Source organism: Populus trichocarpa, chromosome 1 (assembly GCF_000002775.5).
Source record: "Populus trichocarpa isolate Nisqually-1 chromosome 1, P.trichocarpa_v4.1, whole genome shotgun sequence".
Lineage (NCBI taxonomy): Eukaryota > Viridiplantae > Streptophyta > Magnoliopsida > Malpighiales > Salicaceae > Populus > Populus trichocarpa.
In genome coordinates, this window is record NC_037285.2 from 24,431,301 (window position 1) to 24,454,410 (window position 23,110).

The following is a 23,110-nucleotide window of genomic DNA, read 5'->3' on the forward strand; positions in this document are numbered from 1 at the left end:
CCATAAATTTAGAAACTAGGTTAGTTATATTCAAAGAGAAGATAGACATCACCCCTAACACATCCTTTCAGATAAAAAGTTACCATTACTTGTTTTTTTTCTAAATTTATTCCATGTTATAATATTCTAAGTTTATTCGTAATTTATTTTGAAGGTTGGTGTTTGTTTCTATTATTCGTGATTTATTTTGAAGGTTGATGTCAGTTTCTAAAAATTAGAGACACATCAAAAAATTAACATCAATCCCTAAAATAGAAAACTCATAAAAATAATATTGATGTTAATTCCTAAAAAGGAATCTTCATTGAAATTGCTAAAAATAGGCGCAACCCGTATTTGATTTTAAAATCATAACATCAATCTCTTTTTAAAATGAAGAAGTATAAAAAATGATGTTTATCCCTAAAAAGAAAGATTTCATCAAGGTTGTTAGAAGAATAGGTATTGAACATATAAGGATAATAAAAATTAGGCTCTGGACCCCATTTTGTCTTATAGGTCCTTAAAAGTTTTTGTTGTTATCTATTTTTAGGGACCTATATAAACAAAAAAATCATAAAAAAATGAAAAACAAATACAAAAAAAAATATTGGAAGAAAATAATATATATATATATATATATATATATATATATATATATATATATATATATATATCAGTAAGAAGAGTATACCAGAATGCTTAAGAAATCGCCCAAGACTGGTTGATAAAGTTCAAATATATAAGATTGAAAAATTTGACAGTGTATATTGGCAAAGAAAATTCATTTTAAGGAGGAAAATTCAAAATTGAATGTTTAAGGACTCAATTAGAAAATTACAAGAAAAAATGATTTTTAAAATTAATTTAGGCTTTAATTGGAAGAAATTGAAGTTTGGGGATTGAATTTCAATTTTTAGGAGTTAATTTAGTCAAATCAAGGGCTTAATTGCATAAATATTGAAGTTTGATGGGTAATTAGAGACTTGATTGAAGAAATCCAAAACCACTCAAAATAAAAATAAAAAGTGTAAATATAGGGGCTGAAATTGACCAAATCAGGGGATAAATTGAAAAAATTAAAAGTTTGGTGGTCAATTAAGGGTTAAAATACATAAATTCATAACCAATGACCAAAATGAAAAATGAGTCTAATTTAAGGGCTGGCAATTGAGTTTGGCGGAAGTGAAATTCCTTGAAATTAAAAGTTTGAAAGCAATTATGGATGAAATTAAAATAAATTGGAAGAATAGAGGCTCAATTGAAATTGTCCAATCCCAAATCAAAAGATCTAAACGACGCATCGTTCAAACTTAAAGAAGTGTGTTAGTGGCATATCGTTCAGTCAATTAATCTCTATGTTTAATAATTTTATTTGATTGAGTTGACAACTTTAAAAGTATAAATATAAAGCTACATAATTCCAAATTAAGAATAATTTGATTTAAATAAAAAAGTACATTCCAACTACCCATTTCAGGTTGTGTTTGGCGATGATAACACCAGAATTGGTTCTACGGGGCTTGAAATTGGGCATGATGTACACAATAAATCAATTATTTATCATGACAAAATCCCAGGTACAACAAGTCTAGATACATCGTCACCAATACTAAGTACTATTATAACGTCTAGATACAATTGCAGAAGAATGGTGATATGTATAAAATGTATTAGATATAAAGGGAGGGATAGCATGAGAATTGAAACCGTAAATCCCTCAAACCATTCACATTAGTATCTAGCCAAATGGCAATTCATCTTGGCTGGATTTTTTCAGGAATGCTCCTCCTAGTAAGCTCGTTTGCTTCTGCCAAGCTACTGATGCCAAACAACATTATGGACTTAAATGTTCCTTTTGCCACTAATTCTTTCAACCGTAAATCCTTTCCAAGTGATTTCATATTTGGGACAGCCTCGTCTTCTTACCAGGTAGCTAGATCGATTGAATCTTCACTTAGCTTCTAGGATTCCCTAGTTGAGTACTTAGTACACACTATTTGTTTGGTCCCCCCCCCCCCCCCCCCCCCCCCCCAGTTATGTCGTTATTGAATACAAACGCCCGCTGTTATAACTCGAGTTACTAGTTACATGAACACTAGTGCTATAACATGTCTAGATACATCGTCATGAACACTAGTGCTATAACATGTCTAGATTCAATTGCAGTGGAATGCTAATATGTGTAGCATGTCTAGATACATAGTGACGCACACTACTGCAATAACATGTCTAGATACAATAATAATAGAATGCTGATCTTACTTAATATTATCCTACTAGTAAAACATGTCTATTTACATGGTAAACTTACAGTGAATAAAAAACTTATGGATGGCGTTTGAGACAATATAAAGTTTTTAAACCCATACCAAACATAATTTTAGTACAGGAAATATATACAATTGTAGTAGAATGATGATAATGCTCAATACAAATAGCCAATTAGTTATAAACCAAGCTTAAATATAGCTACAAAGCTAATGCTATTCGGATTCAGGAATTTAGAGCTAGCATGTATCAAAATTTGAATCCTGAACTGATTATGCAAATCTGTGTTTATGGTATCAAGTACGAGGGTGATGCAAACGAAAGTTGCAGAGGTCGGAGCATATGGGACACTTTTACTCAAGAATTCCCAGGTATTTGTCTCGCCCATTCTCTGTGTGCATGCGTGCGTTATTAATTAAGATGAAGATGATGATGATGAAGAAAGACCAAAAATAGCTTGTTGTCTTTCTACACTATATGTCAAAATAGGTCTGGTTCGGGTTCATTAAATTTTGATTTCAGTGATAAATTTTCAAATTTTAGTGTTTCAATTACTTGCGATTTCTCCCTTTGGCTTTTGCCTCTTTGTATCGGGTAATTTGCTAAGGACAAGTGATTCAACTTTTTTTAAATCTATATTCTCTTACAGATATTTTCAACGAAAGCTTGTTGTCTGTCTACACTATATATCAAAATATAGTTTTGATTTTACGAATGAAGAAGCTAAATTAAACAGTAACTAAATAGAACTTTACTCCACCATGTTTCTGATTAATTTCTTAATTTTTTATTTTATTTAAATGATGTTAATTAATACAGTAGCATGATCATTAAATGATCATATTCTGATCATTTCAAGGGAATTTAAACAAAAAGACTTTATATTACTATTACATTTAGACCAAAAGTATATATATATACACACACACACAAACACATTAATGTACAGCTCCATCAATCATTTTTATGAAAACATTCAGAAAGAATAGCTGATGGCAGCAACGGAGAGATGGGAATTGATTTTTACCATCGCTACCAGGTATATATCAATTTGATGATAATGTAATTGTAACATAGAGTTTCTTGGATGGATATGGATACTTCTACTAATGGACGTGAATGTCCATACCGTGTCGACAGAGTGATCTTCAGACAGTGAAGGACATGAATATGGATTCTTTCAGATTCTCTATCTCTTGGTCGAGAGTAATTCCCAGTAAGTATGATATAAGAACAGTGATGGTGTGCTTTTTATTTATTTATTTGCTGATAATTTTTACTTTTACTTTTCTCTAAAACAAAAATCTAATGATATTCAGGTGGGAAAATAAGGGCAGGAGTGAACAGAGATGGAATTGAGTTTTACAACAAGCTCATCAATGCCACCATAGCTAAAGGTTTAAATCTTCTCCCTCTCCCTATATATATATATATAATCTTGTTGTTAGTCATCCGTGCTGCTTGATTCTTCAAAATAGTTTGTTGAGAAATAGTTTTCCAAGTGAAAAAGAAGAGCAAAATTTTATTTGAGAAGTTATTATCTAAAACCCTCTCTCATATTTTATGATATAACACAGGTTTACAGCCTTTTGTAACTATCTTTCATTGGGATACTCCTCAAGCACTCGAAGACATGTACGGCGGCTTTCTAAGTGATAATATTGTGTAAGTTATCACATTTTTTTGTTCCAACATTAAATACATATATCAAAATAGAAGCCAAGCATTTTTATTTGTAAAAATAGGATATGGAATTGTAACATAGAATTTTTTGTTCTTCTGATTAATTTATAGGAACGATTTTCGAGATTTTGCTGAGCTTTGCTTCCAGGAATTTGGTGACCGAGTGAAGTACTGGATTACTATAAATGAGCCACACAAATACTCCAGTGACGGCTATGATTCAGGTCAATTTGCACCTGGCAGATGTTCCAAATGGGTGGATGAAAAGTACTGCAAACATGGAAACTCTGCCACGGAACCTTACCTAGTTGCCCATAATCTCCTCCTTTCTCATGTAGCAGCAGCAGATACATACAAGAAAAGGTATCAGGTATCCACTAAATGCACATTTTTAATGGATAAACTATTATTTAATCCCTATGATATTAGCGAAATAATTAGTCTATCCCTTGTGTTTAAGGCATAAATATTGAATCCTATTATTAATCCTTGTGTTAGTTTTGCGTGAAAATTTAATCATTGTCTTTCTTAATTCTTTTCTTCGCCTGTAGTAAAATCTTCTAATTTCACCAACTACATTTATAAAAGAACTAACAATCAACTCTTGTCAATAGACTACAAATGTTTTTTAGGCCCGTTTATTTACATGCCTAAGAATTATTTTGGAAAGTAGTTTTCATGTAAAATAAATTATTTTTTTGGTATATGATAATGTCATGTGAGTTGTAAAATACTTTCCAGTATTTGGTTATATAATGAAAAATAAGTTGAAAAAATAACTTATTAATGTTTTAATTTTTTTCCAAATCTATTAATAAAACGAGGAATAAATCTTACAGATAAAAAAGTTGAAGGAGGATGAAATTAAAAAAAATCTAAATCCATAAATTATTTCAAATAAAATAAATAAAGTGGAGATTAGATCTGACAGATAAAAAAGTTGAAAGATAATGAAATTAAAAAAATATAATTTCATAAATTATTTCAAAAAACATCATAAATTATTTCAAATAAAATAAATAACAATAAAAAATAAGGATTAGAACTTATAGATAAAAAATTCAATTAAAAAAATGATAAGAGAAAAATATAATAATCAAAAGAATAAGAAAATCAATTGAAATTAAATTTTAAAAGGATGAGATTGAAAAAAAAGGATTCAAAAGAAAATATATATTGCAATCAAAAGATTAAAAACCAAATTGAATATAATAAAAAAATAATAAGATTTATCTGAATTTTTAACAACTTCCGTAAAGTGTTTTCCGTCTAAAATAAAAAGAAAACACTTTTTAGGAAACGAATATAATTTTTTCTTTGACAGTAAAGTGTTTTTTATTAATTAATTTTTCTAATGACAAACAAACATATAAAAGTTTGGAAAGTGATTTTTAAAAAATTATTTTTCATGAAACAAATCGGGCTTAAAACTAGAAAAACTAACTTACAAAATTGTAAAACATACATGAATCAAATCATAATTTACAATTAATGAATTTTACGGGATGTGTAGAAAATTAAAATAATATATGTATGTATCACTTTGTTTGTTGAAATGCAGGCTTCTCAAAATGGGATGATTGGGATAACACTCAATGCTCGTTGGTATGAACCATACTCTAACAGTACAGAAGATTATGAAGCTGCAAAAAGAACTCTTGATTTCATGCTTGGTTGGTATGTAGTTCTCCAAATATATGCTAGTAGCTAGCTAGGCCTTCTGTTATTTTCATTATATGCTTTAATAACATTATCTGTATATTTTTTACAATTTTTCACGCTTCTATATAGGTTCATGAACCCTTTGACATATGGTGACTATCCAAGCAACATGCGGGAATTGGTTCAAGATAGATTACCAAAATTCTCTCCACTGGATTCTATTTTTCTCAAAGGATCATTAGACTTTGTTGGATTAAATTACTATACTGCATATTATGCAGCAAATGCCAATTCTTCCGATCCAGATCATCGCAGATATCAAACAGATTGTAATTCCAACATTACAGGTAAGAATTTTGTTGTTTTAGTCTTGCTAAGGCACAAAATGGTGCATTGTAGCCATGAACCATAGCCACAAGAAATGTCAGGTTACGTTTTGCTTAAAAAAATGATCTCCCAGGCTGAGGTGGTTATGATATAATTTTACCCTGTTGTTCTCTTCATATTTTTCAGGAGAACGAAATGGGATCCTCATCGGTCCAAAGGTTTGTATGCAAATTATACATAATTTACATAGCTTTTTTTCGATACTTGAGATTGAGGAAAAATCTTTATTATATTACGCTGGATTTGTTACAAATTACAGGCTGGTGCGCCATGGCAGTATATCTATCCAGAAGGGATACGATATCTTTTGAATCACATAAAAGACAAATACCAAAATCCAATAATTTACATAACTGAGAATGGTATTAAAATAAACTCTGCACATTCTAATGGAAAGTTAGTAAAATTTTAATGGTCGAATTCATAGATTCTTGTTTCTTTCAAGGGTACAGTGACTTCCTTGGTGCTGATGTATCAGAAGCGAAAGTCTTGGATGATCATCCTAGAATAGAATTCCATTTTAACCATCTTCGGAATGTTCTACAATCTATCAAGTGAGTTTACCTATTGCATGCGTGGTTAAACGATTTTAATTCCTTTGTTGCCTTTAATTAAGATGAACATATATAAACTTAAAATCGGCTGCTAACCGAAAAAGTTTCTGGTGGTTCAAATAATGATTTAGATAAACTATTAGACCAAACTGTTTAACATTGGAGCTCATTTTTGCAGAGACCATGGAGTTCAAGTCAAAGGCTACTTTGCATGGTCTTTCGCCGACGACTTCGAATTTATAGATGGATTTACCATAGGATTTGGTTTGGTGCAAGTAAACCGTTCATCTGGTTTCTCAAGAAAGGGGAAGCGCTCAGCATCCTGGTTTTCGGAATTCCTTGCGGACAAATGGGCTGATCCAAAGGTATAATTCAAGCGATTAAGAATAGCTTGATGGATCAGAAAGTGTTTGACCAATATATACGGGACTATTTATATATACTAGTGTTTTATATTAGTGTGTATATATATCAGAAAGTTTAAGAGATTCTATGTGGGTTCTTCCCATGCAACCATTGACTATCTTATGCAAGCCTCCCTCCACAAAACCATCTGGTAGTATGTATGGCTTCAGAGTTATGCCGAGATTATGAGGAGTGGAAAGGGCTACAGTTGGATTGTTTTTTTTTTTTTTGGATAATCATCCAGAGTATTTTGAAAAGGTTATAAAATCAATAGCCAAAGCAAAATATAGAAACATTAAAAAAAAAAGAATACACTTAGAGAAACAGAAAGAGAAAAAAAAAACTAATTTGTTACAATAGAAACAAAGAAACTACCTAAGATTTTTTATTACACCATAATTTGATGCCATCAAAAGATCTTAAGAGGTCATTTCCTACATAAGTGAAGTTTTAATCCAGAGTAAGCAACCCGATGAAAGATGTTGGAGAAATAATCAAACAAGCTTATAGTTCCCTCCTAAGAAACAATATTGTTCCTCAACAACCAAATACCCCAAGTAGTACTACTGGAGATTAGTCTCCAAGCTAACCTTTGGAATTTGCCTTGCCTCATTTCGGACCACTGCAAAAGCAGTGAGTCTAGTGTGCTCGGTAAACAACATTGGATACCCCACCAATCCAAAACTTTCATCCAAACACTCCTAGAAAAGTTACAATGTGTAAAAAGGTGCTCTGAAGTTTCTAAATATGAGTTGCAAAAGACACACGAAACTTGAGTGGCAGGCAAAACATTCTGGTGATGGAGAAAAGCTCTTGTACTAACTTTGTCCTAGACTGCCAACCAAGGAAACACATGAACTTTCAGAGAGGCCCTTTTAATCTAGACGTTGGCTTCAAAAACTTTAGCATTAGCAAAAGAGGTACTATCAATTAAGGTACAACAAGACTTAACTAAGAAGTTTCCATCAGAATTACACAGCCATATGATTTTGTTATCTTTTTCATGCTGAATTATCATTGGCTCCAGCATCGATAGCAATTGATGATATTGCTACTCTTTATAAGATAAGAGGTTTCTACGTCAAACCAAATTCCTTCGCCAATGATCATTCACCCATTGACCCATCTCATGAACCAAACATTTTGAATAGCAGAAACTTTGTAAAGCCTAGGGAAAATGCTACGCAAAGCATTTGATCCTATCCACACATCAAACCAAAAGAGAATGGAGAACCCATCACCAATCATGAATTTAATGTTTTGATGCAATACTGAGTTGATAACACTGTTTGGATCCAAGATTGACAAAATATCTTTTCAAAATGGGGAAATATGACCATGCAATTTTGGGATTCCAAAGGCATGCCCAGATAAGAGCAAGGCAAGGAACCAAATCTGTAAAAGATTGAAGATGGCATACTAGCACAAGCATCTTCCCCAACATTTATACCAATTAAAGAGCTTTTATGGAAGTTAATATGCAAACCTGAACAAATAGCGAACCACAGAAGAATCCTTTGAACTGTTTTAACCCTGTGAAGATTAGCATTCATGAAAATTAGAGTGTCATCTGCATATTGCAGATGACTGAGGCAAAAGTTGTCTCCAAAAAGAATACCTTTGAAAAGATCAGTTGTAGTTGTTCTCTGAAACAAAACAAATAACCTCTTTGCTGCAATTAGAAAAAGGAATGGAGAAAGGGGGCTACCTTGATGAATCCCACGACCTATCAAGAATTCCTTAGAAGGAGATCCATTAATCAGCACTAATAATTTTATGGTGGACATGCAAGTGTTGATCAAATTAATCAATTTTTCACCAAAACCCATATACCTCATAACCTGCTCTAAATAATCACACTGGACACTGTCGAAAGCTTTGTGAAAATCCACCTTAAAGATAAAGGTCGACACCCTACATCTTTTCAAGGAATGAACTGCTTCATTAGCAACCAAAAACCCATCAATTATTTGCCTCCCTGCCAATAAAGTTGTTTGATTCTCACTGATAAGGTTATGCATAACCTTTTTCAGACGACTAGAAAGAACCTTAGCCACTATTTTGTAAACGCTGTGAATCAAACTAATAAGTCTGAACTCTTTGAAGCCAACCAGGGAAGTTGTCTTCAAAATTAGATGAACATAAATATGATTGACTCCTTTTGAAAGCCTACCTGTTTTGAAAAAAATTCTTGGCCAGATCTAACAAATCATCTGCAATGAAATCCCAAGCAAGCTTGTAGAATTTGAAATTGGAACCATCTGAACCAAGACTCTTGCTCCCATCGTAGTCCTAAATACTATGCTTCAATTCTTCCAAAGTGATATCTCGCTCCAAACTAGTTGAAGAAGAAGCCGTAACTGTTTTAAAACCAACGGGCCCTAAACCATTTCGGAATCTATTAAGGCTTCTAAATAAGTTGGAGAAGTAGCTAACTTTTGCATCTTTGATGATCGTAAACCTTCAACAACAAAACCATTATGAACCACTTTCAGGATATGGTTTTTAACCCTCTTGAAGTTAGCAACTAGATGGAAGAAACGAGTGTTGTGATCACCTCGGCAACACAAACTTGGCGAGACTTTTACCACCACATGCTTTCTATACTCAAGTTACATTGAAAAACCAATCTATTTAAATAACTCTGTAACTTGGTTTCAAATAAAAAACAAACCTCTATATCAAAATCCCTGATTAACTTTGAAACCGTCCTCTTCTTTCTAGCTAACCCCAAACCACAAGAATTCCATGAAAGAATTTGCATAAGAAAAGCGATTTAAAATCCTTAACTAACAAGGAGGAACAGCTACTCACTGAGATGTTTCCCAATTAGCCTTCTCTTTATGCCTTTGTTGTTTTATATAAGATGTGAAGTCATCTAAGTTGTGAGGTTTTGCAATCTGCAAAGCCTCCCCTATTTCTAGCATTAAACAAACTTCATCACCCTCAGAAGCTTCATTGTTTTCGCCATGTGCTAGCAAGTTACTCCTGTTACACATCTGAATTGCTAAGTCCTCAGTATCCATCTCACTCTTGTTAACTGTTTCATTCAAACTCCCATCAGCTGTAATCAGCTTTGTACATCGCAGCTTCATTCCTTTTTTTGGCAGATAGAACAGTGACACTCTCTTTTGTGGTTGCTTCAGGGTGTAAAATAACACAATGATTCATGTGTTGAGGTTCCGAAATTACTAAGACTTGAGGATCATATGTTGATTGAAAGGCATCATAGTTTGATCCGGATGAAATTGAGAGGACGTCAGATGGGCTTTGAAATCCACTGTCCACATGAGAATGAAGGTTTTGTCCATAAACTGGACTCTTAAACTCGACCTACACAAATGAGTCAAGGCCGAATCCAGCTGCAATTGCATCGTGATTCATGAATGGTTATTTATACTAGGTTGTGATTTATTCTAATTATTATTTTTATTTTGTTTTTGGAATTTGTACATGTTATTCATCTGTAGCATTAATAATAAGATATCAAAAGATCTGCTTGTAGCCAGTATACATAGTACAATTTTGTGAAACAAAATGTTGTAAAAAAGAAGAGTACTTATGTAAAAGAATGTTGGCAAGTGAAACAGCTCAAGTTTAATAATACGAAAAGAAGTATGAAACTAAAATCTTGTGCACGAAACACCTCAATCAGCCAATTAAAGCAGTACGAAATTTTAAGAATGAGTGGTGTAACGCCCTAGTCTCGGGGGGAGGGATTTGGTGTCTAATTGAAGTTAAGCCTCTTGTCCTCACTATCTAAAAAAAATACCCCTTGTTGCATATAGTTTTAGTAATCATTCCTTTCATCTTATTCATTTTTTAGAAAAAATAAAGAGCTTATATAAGGATCCTAAAGTATTGTATAATATTTCTGCAAAACAAATTCAAGGAAGAATCCTTGATCAAGTCAAAGAAGGCTCTAATAAATCCAAATCAATAAATAAGTTATCATCGAGTCATGATACCAAGGAGAAATTTGACCCTACAATTAGGAAATGCTAGGAAATCCTATAGTCAGGTAAGTTATTTCTACACCTTAAGATAAATCACGTATTAGAATGAGATTATTTTGAGTAAGTCACTCATAAGAATGAAACCATCTTAGATATTTTTATTTTTATTTTTTAATATTTCAAAATTAGAAAAAAAAATCTAAATTTTTTTCTTTTCAATAAATTTAGTTAATTTTAACAATTTCATTACTTTTGTCATTTCTATGTGTTAAAAAAATCATAAAAAATACAAAACAAAAAAAATAGTTATGATTGAAATTGGGCCAATGATTAAGCATTACAGGAAAAAATGAAGGTTGAGAATTTATTAGGCTACAATTAAGGGTTCTAAATTGGAAAAAAAATTAAGAAAATGAATTCATTTAATTTAATTTGGCTAAGAGTAAAAAAATTTCAAGTTCAAGGATGATTTTAAAAAATATAGTTAAGTTATCAATCAATGAAGAGCTTAATGAAGAAGAAAATCAAAATTTATTAAAATTGCACAATTTTGAGAATGAAAAATAAATTTCCAACACGTGATTTAATTCAATTAAGAAGAAAAAAAGATTTAGGACAAATTCAATTGAAATTACATGAATTTGAGAAACAAGGATAATTAAAAAGAGATTAAATTAAAAAGATTTGATTTAGGGATTAAATTGAGAGAGACTTCAAGATTTAACCCTATTTGAGTAAACTTAGAAACAATCAAAATTCAAGGACTGTAATGAAAAGGGGGAAACACTCCAAGGACCAAATGGCTATTCATATAACTTCATTTCAGTCCCATTTGTCTCAATCCAGTCCAATTCAATCCAATTAAGTCCAATTCAATCCAATTAAGTCCAATTGAATTGATTTAATTCAATTTAGTCCCAAATTAATTCCAGACAATTAAACCAGAGATAGCAATCTCCCATTTATAGCTCTTCAAAACCAAATTTCTGAGCAATTAAACCGAAGATCCTCGCAATTAAATCCAGAATCACAATCCCTCAATTTTGGCTTCTCAAATCCTAGACATTCAGTCAAGATTCCTGCTTCAAAATCCCTTAATCACAACCCAAATTATCTCCAATCCAATCTCTATAAATCAAGCCTCCAAATCATTCAAAACTTCAGCCTTTTCTCTCCATAAAAAGCAAGGAATTCCACAAGAAAGGGGGAGGGGAAGAACCAGCCTCTGATTCCAGAAAGACAGCACAAAAAAAAAACCTCCCAAGCACCCAGGACGCAACCAAGGACAAAGCCTCCCATACCCATAAAAACAAAAACCACGCAACTGCCTCAAGTCACCCACACCAAAATCAAACCGAAATTTCAAGCCATTCTAGTCCCAAACCAAAAACCCGTGGTCATTGATTCACCACCATACACTGTCACCTAATCCAATTTCTTCCAAGAACACCATTGTCTTCCTCATCAACTTCCAAGACCAGCAAACCAAAACTATTATAACCTGTCATCTTCCTTACCCTCCATTAACCCGAAACAAGCAACACCAGAGAAAGCATCAAGAATTTCATCCACTATTCCTCACAACTGAATACCAAAATTTTTTCCAGTATTTCTTCCAACCAAAAACCAATTTCCTACCCTTCACCAACTCAGCTCCATAGAAGCACCACGAAGAATCACAGAGCGATTGTTTCTCCAAGATCAATTCCATTTAACCTTCCACACCATTTTCTTATTCACCCATAATAGACGAACAACAACCTCCATCTTCAAACCCGCCACCCACAGTCAGCTCAGCCCTCTTCATCGACACGACGCACAACAAACCCACACCATCACATCCCGAACCAATTCAACTCGAACAACCTATCTCTAACCATCATTCTTCACATCCTTCAGTCTTGAAACAACCCAGTAAGAGCACCACCGTGAAGCCGCCACCACTAAAAACCAAAACCCACAGAAATTAATCGAAGCCGATCCGCTATAAAACCTCAACAAATCATCCAAACAAAAAATGAAAGTGTTACCTTTTTCTCCTTAAATACCCACGAAAGTAACCCCAACCACCCTCAAATACCCACGGTTGTAACCCATAACAAACCCAAGAAACAACCCTCACCTTAGCCATCAAACTTGGCACACCACACTGACACCTACTCTCATAGCCCGTCAGCCCATCTATCCTCCAAACCCATAGCCCAAATACAACTTAGCTTTTTCTCTCTAAACCCGAAGACAACAACCCAACAAACCCAATTGATTGAATCTGGGTCCATAGCCAAGAAACCACCTTGAAACCTACAACTATAAATCTACCCTCATCCACCGTGGGTTTCTCCTCTAGACAAAACCTCACTTATACCCGAAGCATTGGTTAAGGAAGGAAGAGGAGAAGAGTTTGTTTTGGAGCTTTTCTTCGCAGTTTATTATTCCCCTCATTTATGCAGGCTTTTAATATAGGCCCGTGTAACACACGCGCGTCACAGTCCAGAGAATCTAATCCGCCAGTACGTGAGCCACACTCTCACCACGTGTCCTAGTGGTATTTTCTAATACTTTTTTGGTATTTTTCGACCGAAAAATCAACCTCAAACCCAAGTAAATATTTCTGTTATTTTTGTGTTTAAATTTTGTATATATTAATAATTTTATGCTCTTGTTTTATTGTAAAAATATAATTTTTTTTGTTCAGCAGTGATATTCTTATAAAAAAAACAATGAATAAAACAAAATTATAGAATTGTAAGAAAAATAATAAAATAAAATGTGTTATTTATCATTCCGCAATATTTTCTTAGCATCCGATTTAGTAGTTTGAGCTAGGTCAATGTGATCCCAATAAAGCTTATACAATAATGGCATTGTTTTGGATTTTATTTTTGTAGATTTCAAATCAGAGATATCTACCTCTCATGTAACATTAAGACTTAATCTTGATTGTAATTGAATTCCTTAATGGCACAAAAACAAGAGAAAACATGCGTTTAATTTGTCAGCTACAATCATGGTGCGAGAAATTAGGGTTTAAGTCTTATAATCCACTTCAAATTTTAGGTCAAATATATTTTCTCAGTCAGCCTTTAATTAAGAACCACAGCTAGCCCAACCTTTCCATTCTTATGCAAGATTCAATTTTTAAAATTTGATCCTTTCTCCATGACTAAAGCAAAGAGGAATCAATGGCCAATACCTAAGTTGATTTCTATGACTATCTTCAAGGATTTGATACTAAAAAAACTAGTGATTTTTTTCTTTTCATAGGGGGGTTAACATCCATCTATAAAAGGGATAGAACTAACCAACAAACAAACAAACAAAAAGGTAAGGGAACTGTCGCATGTGAACATCGACATTAGGGGATAGTGGAAGTTACCACCTAGTTGTGTCGCTAGGAAACTCGGGTGTACTAGTCTTATTAGAAATTCAAGGGGTAAGAGACTGGTTGTGGTTAGAAAAGGTATTAACACATCTACTGCACATTATCTAAGGTAAGCTGTATTATATGAATTGAATGTGGTTTAAAGATTTTGATGAGTTCCTAACTCTACAACGGAAATTTACTGAGTGACGACCATTGTGTCACCCATAAGTCCTGAACTTAAGATGCTTTAAGGAGGGCTTGCCTTAATGCAAAACAATGTATAGGGAGTATACACTCTAAATCCAAGTTATAATCCTTTTACATGAGACGGGGGTAGGTTCACTACTTAGTTTAAAAAAAGGTCTCTCATTGTTCTAGTGATCGTCCTCATGAAGGCAATAAGAAGGCTCGGTAGGTAATGAGATGACATGTATATCAGTTACTACCAGTCCAAGAACTTAGCAAAGAGTTAAACCTCAACTAAAATTCATAGGGTAAAATGCTACTCCCCCCACATAACTTAAAGTTTCTATGTGCTCATCTTATAGCGATATATTGCAAATAAACTAATGATGCATGAAAACATACATGCATAGGCAGGATAAAATATGCTAAATCATAAATAAAATAAAATAAGCCAAATGAAAAAAAAAATGTGAACACATCAAAACAACTAAACCATATAAAACACACAAAGTTTAGTCCAATACTATTAGAAGCAATACCTTATCAAGTGGAGTTGTCATTCTGTTGCACGTGGACGCATGATGTTGAGAGGTCGTGAAAGTCGTCACCTAATTATTTGATTTAGGGTCACTAGGAAACCCGAGTGTAATGAACTTATCAGAAATTCAAAGGTTAAGGGACTGCTAGTGGCTAGAAAATGTATTAGCGCACTTAGTGCACCCTACTTGAAATAAGATGCATTGTGTTGTTTGAATTTGGTTTAAAGATTTTGATGGGTTTCTAATTGGTGGTATGCTTATGACATATGATAGGGATTTATTCCAGTGAATAAATTTTAGCATTTCGAATTTAATTATAAGCTCGTGTACCCAAATTAATTTTTATGGAGAGAGATCCATGTAGATGTCTTGAAATGGTTCACCTATCCTTAAAAGCATAAGGGTTTTCCACAACTCGTGTGTTGTGGCGAGAAATACTCCCAATTAAAATTAATGAATTTTCTAGTCAATTTCTGATATTTAAATATCAGCCTATTTGTAGGTCCAATATTTATACTAGAATATTGACCATTAAAATTTTAGAGATTATTGAAATATTGACAAAATTCTCATGAATTCAGTAAAATGATAATTAAATCCAAAATGCATGCAAATATATATTCTTTGAATTTTACATAAAAATACTAAAATACCATGTATTTTATTTTATTTAAGCAAAATATGTTTTTATTTTTATTTTTGAGAGACTTGTTCATATGCAAATAAAACATTTTGTTAATTAGTTTTTTTCTTCTTTTTATCTATCCCTTTTTTTATTATTTATTTAACACAAAGTAAAAGGGCAATAAAAAAAAATAAACATACACACACATTCTCTATTTTACTATATTTTACTTACACACCTAATTACACATATATACAAAGCACCAATAATTCAAATTCAAATAATAATTTAAAAATACATATTAAACATCTAAAATTATAAAATAGATCTTCCCAAGATAAAAATAATATGGAGAAGTTGTTGAAACTTGAGGACAGTACTGAAAGATTCCAGGGGCTGGGGGAATAGTGATAACGAGTGGAACCACGTGCCTCTCCCACTGCTGTGTGTGGAACCAGGCGCCTCCACAGGTAAAACTAGAAATATGGGTGGATTTGAAGTGGTTAGTCCTCTTCTTCCTCCCTAGCTGGTGGTGAAAGTCAACGTTACCAGCAAAACGAGGAAAAACACACAAACAATTGCTTTTACTTACGTTTCTATTTCTTTAGAATTGATTCTTTCTTCCTCTTGGTTTGTTGGTTGCTGTTCAATGGAGTAGCTGGATTGTGATGGTCAACGGTGCAGCTGAAGGACAATCGTTACTGTTACTAGATGTGTGGGCTATTGTTGATGAGGACGACTATGTTGGGAGCTGCTAGTGGTGTAGGACGTCATGGATTTGTTTTGATGGGGAATGAGTAGATGACCGAGAGGGAGGGTTGTTAATTACTTGTGTTTTGGAAAGGGAGAGGCTGTGGTCAGCGGTGCTGTTGGTAGTGATAAGGAAAAGCTAGAGCTGCCGTGAGTTTTGGAAGGGAAATGAGCTGTGGATGGTGGTTCTTGTGGTTGTTGAGGGGCTGGCGTCTGGTGGTTGTGGAGTCGAACTGGTCTACAATAATTTTGCCCATAAAGGGAGAGGGAGAGGAAAATGGGTTTACAGCCCACAGTGTTTTTCTCTCTGGTCTACAATAATTTTGCCCATAACTTAGTTGTTCTGTTCATTTTTCGCCCCTCCACACCCCTGTTGACTCTGCCCTGACGAAATTAGGCTAACATAAAGAAATTATTACATAAAACTAAGTTCATCACATCACATGAGGCATAAACTAAATTAATAAACATGGGACATACAGGGTAAAATACAGAGATTTTTGTTGATCATGATGCAATTCACATAATTTTATCTATGTCTTCTATTTATTAGTATAGCCTGCAAGTGATATGGTAAATTTAGCATGTGTAAACATTTCTCGTCTAACCTAACCTAGCACGTTCTTATTTCATTTTATTTTATATTTCTTAGATTAAATTAAGCTCTCTTACGTTGAATATTGAAAACGAGTATGAATATTGCTACAACGGTCTAACTGTCTAGCAGAGGCTTAATTTTCAATAGGAAGTGACGAGTTAAAGACTTTCATGTCTTAAATTTTTTTCTCGATGCAGATTGCAGAAGGTAAACAGAAGTTGTGATGAACTTTCTAAGTATGTGCTGGCGTTCAAAGCAATCACAAAAAAGAGATATTACTCGAGACGAGGGGTCACCTGTGTTTTGGCTATTAGTCAAAGCAGCCACAAACCAAGAAACTTCGTATTTCCTTGCACAGCACTGTCCAAGCAACTTCCAAATATTTGCTCCCTATAAATTGATAGCATTCCCTTGAAAATCATCAAGAAACTCCCACTTAACATTTTTCAGCAAAAGAAAGTTAACTAGTTGGCCTACAGTGTCTTCACCAATACTACTTCATCGAAAACTGTTTTAGATAACAAGAGAAAGCAAGAAATGGGTCATTTCTCAGCCATTTTCAGTTGCTTTGTTCCATCGGCTTCTTCAAGGGTTATAGATGAAGCCCATAAGAAGGCAGAGATTCCTAAAAGCAAATCAAAATCGTAATTTCAAGTCAACTAAACTGAAAAAAAAGAGTCACCAAGATGGCACAATTCATTTCCCGATGGAAATATTTGAATCATAATTTTGATTGAAGAGGATTATTACAAAGATAGAGTTTCAAGTCAACCGAGCTAAAGTTCTAAGAAGATTAGGTTTGAAGAAAAATTTATGTGTGTTTACAAACTTACTACGCAAAGCCCTTGATGAGTCTTTGCTCCGTAAATATTATAAAGAGGGGGCATCTGTTGTAACCCAATTTTGACCCCTTATTTTTCTAAATATTTTCAACATACAAAAAATAAAAAAATATGTTCTTGATGTGTTTGCATTATTTTTAGTGACTTCTCAAAAGAATTCAAATTTCAAATTTCATTTCAATGCTTTTAGCTTTTAAAGCGTCATTTTCAAAATTATTGATTTTTCTCGTTGAGTCGGCTTTGATTTTGCCTTTAAAAAAAATCAAAATACAAAAAAATAAGAAAAATAAAAAATATTTGGAAAAAGGTAATAAAATGGAAAGGAAGAAAACAAGGGACTAAAGTGAATTTAGGTTGCTTGTTGGACTAATCAATTGGGAAAGAAGATGACATTTTTTACCTATAAAAAGGTGTTTATCTCACACAAGAGAGGGGGGAGAGGAAAAAAAAAAGAATAACATAAAATTTTCACACTCTCTCCCACAAAAAAAAAATCCCTAACATATTTTCTTTATACCTACCCTCTAGCCACCACACAAAAAAGGGACCCACATCGTCCTCTCTACCGTAACTCCTCTCCATCAACACCTAAGCTTTCTTCTAATGATGATCCCTCCTCCACAAACCATCATAGTTGTCAACACACTTACACCAGTTAAACCATCAGTCTTTCTACATCAACAACACATAATAGCTCATTTCAATCACCACGACTCGTGAGCACGATTATACACAACCACAACCACACCAACTCCCCACGATACACGAAGACCACCATGACACTACTATGTAGTAGTAGGACTGGTAGCAACCAGCTACTACCATCCATCATCAACCCTGGCTCTCCATCATAACCCTTTTGCCATCGCAAATGCCTGTAGCTTTAAAGGCCAACTAGTAGCCACGGACACCAATGACAGCAGAAGCTTCTTCGGTGGTCATTGTTGAGAACCACCTTAATAATGGCAGTCTCTAAACTTTGAACCCATTCCATAGTACACCCTAGTTCACACCAATAATCCCTCTCCTACTCAACTTGTCGCTGGCTGAATGAATTAGTCTCTTAAACGCCTAAATTGCAATTTCCCTCTCCCAATCACTACTAAAAAGAAAGGAAACTAGTCAATATCTCTCCATTAGTTTCAATTGCACAAGGCAACGTTCAATCCCTCTCTCGGCCTCCACTGCCAACTCAGATCTTTCATAATTGGCCATAACCTTCACCCTTTTTATCCCTTATTAGTCACGGTGGCAGCCTCATTACAGAGGAGAATGCGAAGAAATAAGGGGAAACTGAAAGCCATTAAAGAGGAAGATAGAAAAAATTGAAGCTTTGAAAGGCTAGATCTCTATTCTTAAGCAGTGGTGGGCGTCACCGCCAGTCTAGAGGTGAAGAGGAGACAAAGGAGCATCGAATCCACCAGCTCACGCTCCTCCAGTAGTGGCGCGTGAATCCACATGTCGACAATGTTGGTGGCTCATGGTACATGTGCTGCCACTATGCCAGAGGTCTTTCAATGTCTATTTTAGTATATCCTAGACATTTCAAACGCTTTGGATGATCGATCTATAAACTCAAACCTTTTTTGGATAAATTGCTATAACACTGTGAATGTTTTGGAACCAAATGCTTATTATTTTGTATAATATTTAGACTGTTTGGACACTATTAGTTTGGTTTGATGTCTATTATTTTATTATTTTGAAATGATGTGTTTATTTGTGTTGAATTTTGAAATTATGTTTTGGACATTACGTTGGTGCATGAGTTATATTTGGAGTTATTTTGATTCATTTGAATTAACATGAAATTTGATTGAAGTAGGTGAAATTAATAAAATCTATGTAGATGTTTGACATTGTTTGGTTTTGAGTTGATGAACAATAATTTGTTTTGAATTGATATATTGGTTAAAATAGCCTTGATAAAAACATTTTATTTGCGTTTTACCAGATACGTCCTTCGTCAATTTTTTAATAATTTTTTAATTTTTGAAAAAATCATTTTGAAATTAATTTTGAATTCCCCACTCTTTTTTTCTACCCTCACGTGTTTAATATTTAGAATTGTGACCTATACACAAGATATGTTTTCGGTATTAAACGAATCATTTTTCCTCCACAAAAAAAAATATAACATAAAATCTTTTTTTAAAAAAATACGAAGGATTTGAGCATCTTTTTTAAAGAAAATTTAAAATAGTTTTGCATGTTTTGTTTTTAAAAATATTGCTTGGATTTTAGAACAAATTTGTAAAATTCCAAATGATTTTGGTCTACATTTCAAAAATACTAAAACATTTTTTTTAATATATGAGATTATGAACTTATACGTTAGGTTTTAAACCTGATAAGATAAGAACCTCCTTACCGATGAGGACTTTTCTTCAACCTTAAACAAACAAATAGTTAGAAAACACAATATTTTCTTAGTTTATATCAGATAAATAAATAATACAACTTACCTCAGGTAAGGCGTATTAGGAGTGCTAATACCTTCACTTTATGCAATCAGTCCCCTTACCCAAACTCTAAGACCAGTTAGGGTCATAGTAACCAAAATATTAGGTGACGACTCTGATTCCCTTTTTTCTATTGATAAAGAACAAGAATTCCTTATCCTTTCCACTTGCATCATTCCCAACTATTCTGATCCGGAAAGATGATCGTCGTGGCGTCGTATATGTGTGATACTGATCATATGAGTACTTTTAGATTTTTTTTTATGTGCGAGACATTTATCCTTTCTATGATGACCAGTCTTTGTATCTAGAGCTTGGAAATGAATTAAGATCAAAATTTTCAAAAGTAAAAGAGGTTGACGTGGAACATGAAATAAAGTAAGAAGCCTAAACATATCTAATTAATAAGAACATGAAATAAAGTCTACCAAAAAAGCCTAAACATGTCTAATTAATAAGCCTAACAAAAACAACAACAATGGATGATCCAATCATTGGATCAGACTAAAATATTTTTAGGAGATTCTACGAATATTTTTTAATGTGAAATGATTTGTCATTATTGGACTGTTGGATTTCTAAAAATTAGACCCATAAATTGTTATGTTGCCTATTTTAGATATTTTTCAAAATATTTTTGAATTTTAATTAGTTTTTTTCTACTTAGATCTCGACTCTTAATTAGGTTGACTTTAGGACTTCTATATAAATAGTTAACGTGCTTTTTTTTAATTATTATTCAGTTTATTAAAACATTTTTATAAAATATCAAATATTTTTTATATTGCTTTAGAGTATAATGATTATAACTTTAGAGCTTGAAAACTGTAAGTTTATCTTCATTATACACTCTATCAACTCACTATGGTGTACAAGGGCGAGATTTAAAGCTGGACATGGGATTCACTCAGAACGACCTTTTATCAGACCAAGACCAAGTTAGGTTTGCCCAAACATGGGGACAAATTAGGGAAGGTTAGTGTCACACGTGTGTGGCGTCGCGACAATCATTCTCCTGGATCGGGAATAGGATGGGGAAATGGATAGGATAAATAATTCTTATCATTTATTAGTGGAAAGAGGGAATGAGAGTCGCTACCTAATATTTTGGTTACTAAGAACTCTAACTGGTTTCAGAGATTGGGCACATGGACTGGTTGCGTAAAAGGAAGGTACTAGCACCCCTAATGTGCTTTACCTAAGATAAGCTGCATTGTTTAATTGTCTGATATAAACTAAGGTATTGTTGTGTTTTCTAATTATTGGTCTGTATAAGGTTTAAGAAAAGTTTTTCTCAATAAAGAGATCTTTATTTTATTAGGTAAAAAGCTAACCGTTCTAATGTCAATATAAAAAATAAAAGAACTATCTTTTTATTTAATATCGGGAATACATCTTACGTATAAGTTTGTAATCCTAGATACTAAAAGAAAAGAAAATAATTTTTTTGGTATTTTTGGAATATGGGCCTAGTTCTCATAACTTTAATAATCTGGTTATTAAAGCCCAAAATGCATGCTAATACATACTCTTTTTTGAAAAAAAATTGTATGAAAATATGATATGATTTTTTATATATATTTTTGAGAGACTTGGCCATATGCATGAAAATAAGATATTTTTTTGTTGTTTTTTATATTTTTATTTTGCAATATTTCAGAGAAAATCGAGTATTTTAATACCGGATTTGTATCTTACATTGTAAAAATACAAATCAATATTAAGCAAAATTGGTAGAAAAATCTACGAGAAAATCACAATTTTTTTTTTGAAAGGATTGAAACAAAAATTTAGATTTTTTTGTTTTTGTTTTTATTTAATATATAATATTATATTATATATTATTATAATTATATAATAAAATATATTGGGATGGGTCCGACCCAATTATATGGGCTGAGCCCACCTTGGTTGGGCCGAGGTCAGCCCAACAAGTTTTGCTTTAAGGGGACTGGGTCGACATTCGTCCGGCCTAGAAACAATGGGCTCTCCATTGTACACATGCTACGTGAATAGTGGTGATGGGGGGTGAAGAAGAAGAAGAAGAAGAAGAGGGGGAAGCTGACCTGATTGTGGCTCACGACGACGTTCGTCCCTGCTGGAGTTGGAGCTGCTAGTTCTTCTTCAAAACGAGGTGGTTGTGCATTGAGGGAAGCTGTTTTCAATGGTGGCTTGTAGTCGCGGCTGTTGGGGGAAAGGCAACCTTATTCTCTTTTTTTCTTTTTGTTTTTTCTTTCTTTATTTTTCATTTTTTTGTTTCTCTTTCGTCTGTGTTTCTTTGTCCCTAGTGTGTTTTTTTCTCGTTCTTGTCTCTGTTTTTGTCCCTCGTGTCGCACGTGAGCGACGTCGCGGCGATCGTCCACCCACAAAAATAAATGTAATGGGGGGGGATAAATCTGGTCAATGTGGGGAGACAAGGAATTCGTTGTCTCTTAGCAGTAAAAAAATGGTGTGGGAGTCGCCACCTAGTATTTTGGTCACTAGGAACCCTAACTGGTCTCAGAGATCGGGCACGGGGACTAGTTGCGTAAAGGGAAGGTATTAGCACCCCAAATACGCCCTACCTAAGGTAAGCTGCATTGTTTATTTGTCTGATAAAATTCAAGGTTTCGTTGTGTTTCCTAGTTGTTGGTCCGTCTATGGTTCAAGAAAAGTCCTCCTCAATAAGGAGGTCCTTATCTTATCGGGTAAAACCTAACCGTTCTAATGTCTATGTAAAAAAACATATTTTTAATATCAGGAATACGTTTTATGTATAAATTAGTAATCCCAAAGACAAAAAGATTTTTTTTAGAATTTTTGAAATATTGGCCTAGTTCTCATGGCTTGAATAAACTGGTTATTAAA

General features: G+C 33.4%; 2 protein-coding genes across 4 annotated transcripts in view; both read left to right on the top strand.

Moving 5' to 3' along the window:
- The window catches only part of LOC18094956 (cyanogenic beta-glucosidase), a 64,187-nt gene that overhangs the window by 6,625 nt on the left and 34,452 nt on the right, over nt 1-23,110 (top strand). The gene's annotated exons all lie outside the window — the stretch shown is intronic.
- On the top strand, nt 1,686-7,155 carry LOC18094960 (cyanogenic beta-glucosidase). 3 transcript variants are annotated; one of them, XM_024610989.2, is made up of 13 exons: nt 1,686-1,911; nt 2,552-2,621; nt 3,231-3,289; nt 3,391-3,466; nt 3,570-3,647; nt 3,828-3,915; nt 4,045-4,303; nt 5,495-5,610; nt 5,725-5,942; nt 6,109-6,140; nt 6,242-6,344; nt 6,428-6,536; nt 6,715-7,155. In XM_024610989.2, exons 1-13 carry the CDS (start codon nt 1,729-1,731, stop codon nt 6,905-6,907), a joined length of 1,584 nt encoding a protein of 527 aa, XP_024466757.2. In that variant the 5' UTR covers nt 1,686-1,728; the 3' UTR covers nt 6,908-7,155. The 3 variants fall into 3 exon arrangements, with proteins under 3 accessions (XP_024466757.2, XP_052302183.1, XP_024466762.2); XM_052446223.1 differs by lacking the exon at nt 3,231-3,289; XM_024610994.2 differs by lacking the exons at nt 3,231-3,289; nt 3,391-3,466.

Excerpts from the sequence above, each read along its gene's own strand:
- LOC18094960 (XM_024610989.2), top strand. The coding sequence starts at position 1,729 with ATGGCAATTCATCTTGGCTGGATTTTTTCAGGAATGCTCCTCCTAGTA. Across the intron at positions 3,467-3,569 it reads TTGGTCGAGAGTAATTCCCA|GTGGGAAAATAAGGGCAGGA; the intron begins GTAAGTATGATA and ends AATGATATTCAG. Across the intron at positions 3,916-4,044 it reads TTTCTAAGTGATAATATTGT|GAACGATTTTCGAGATTTTG; the intron begins GTAAGTTATCAC and ends ATTAATTTATAG.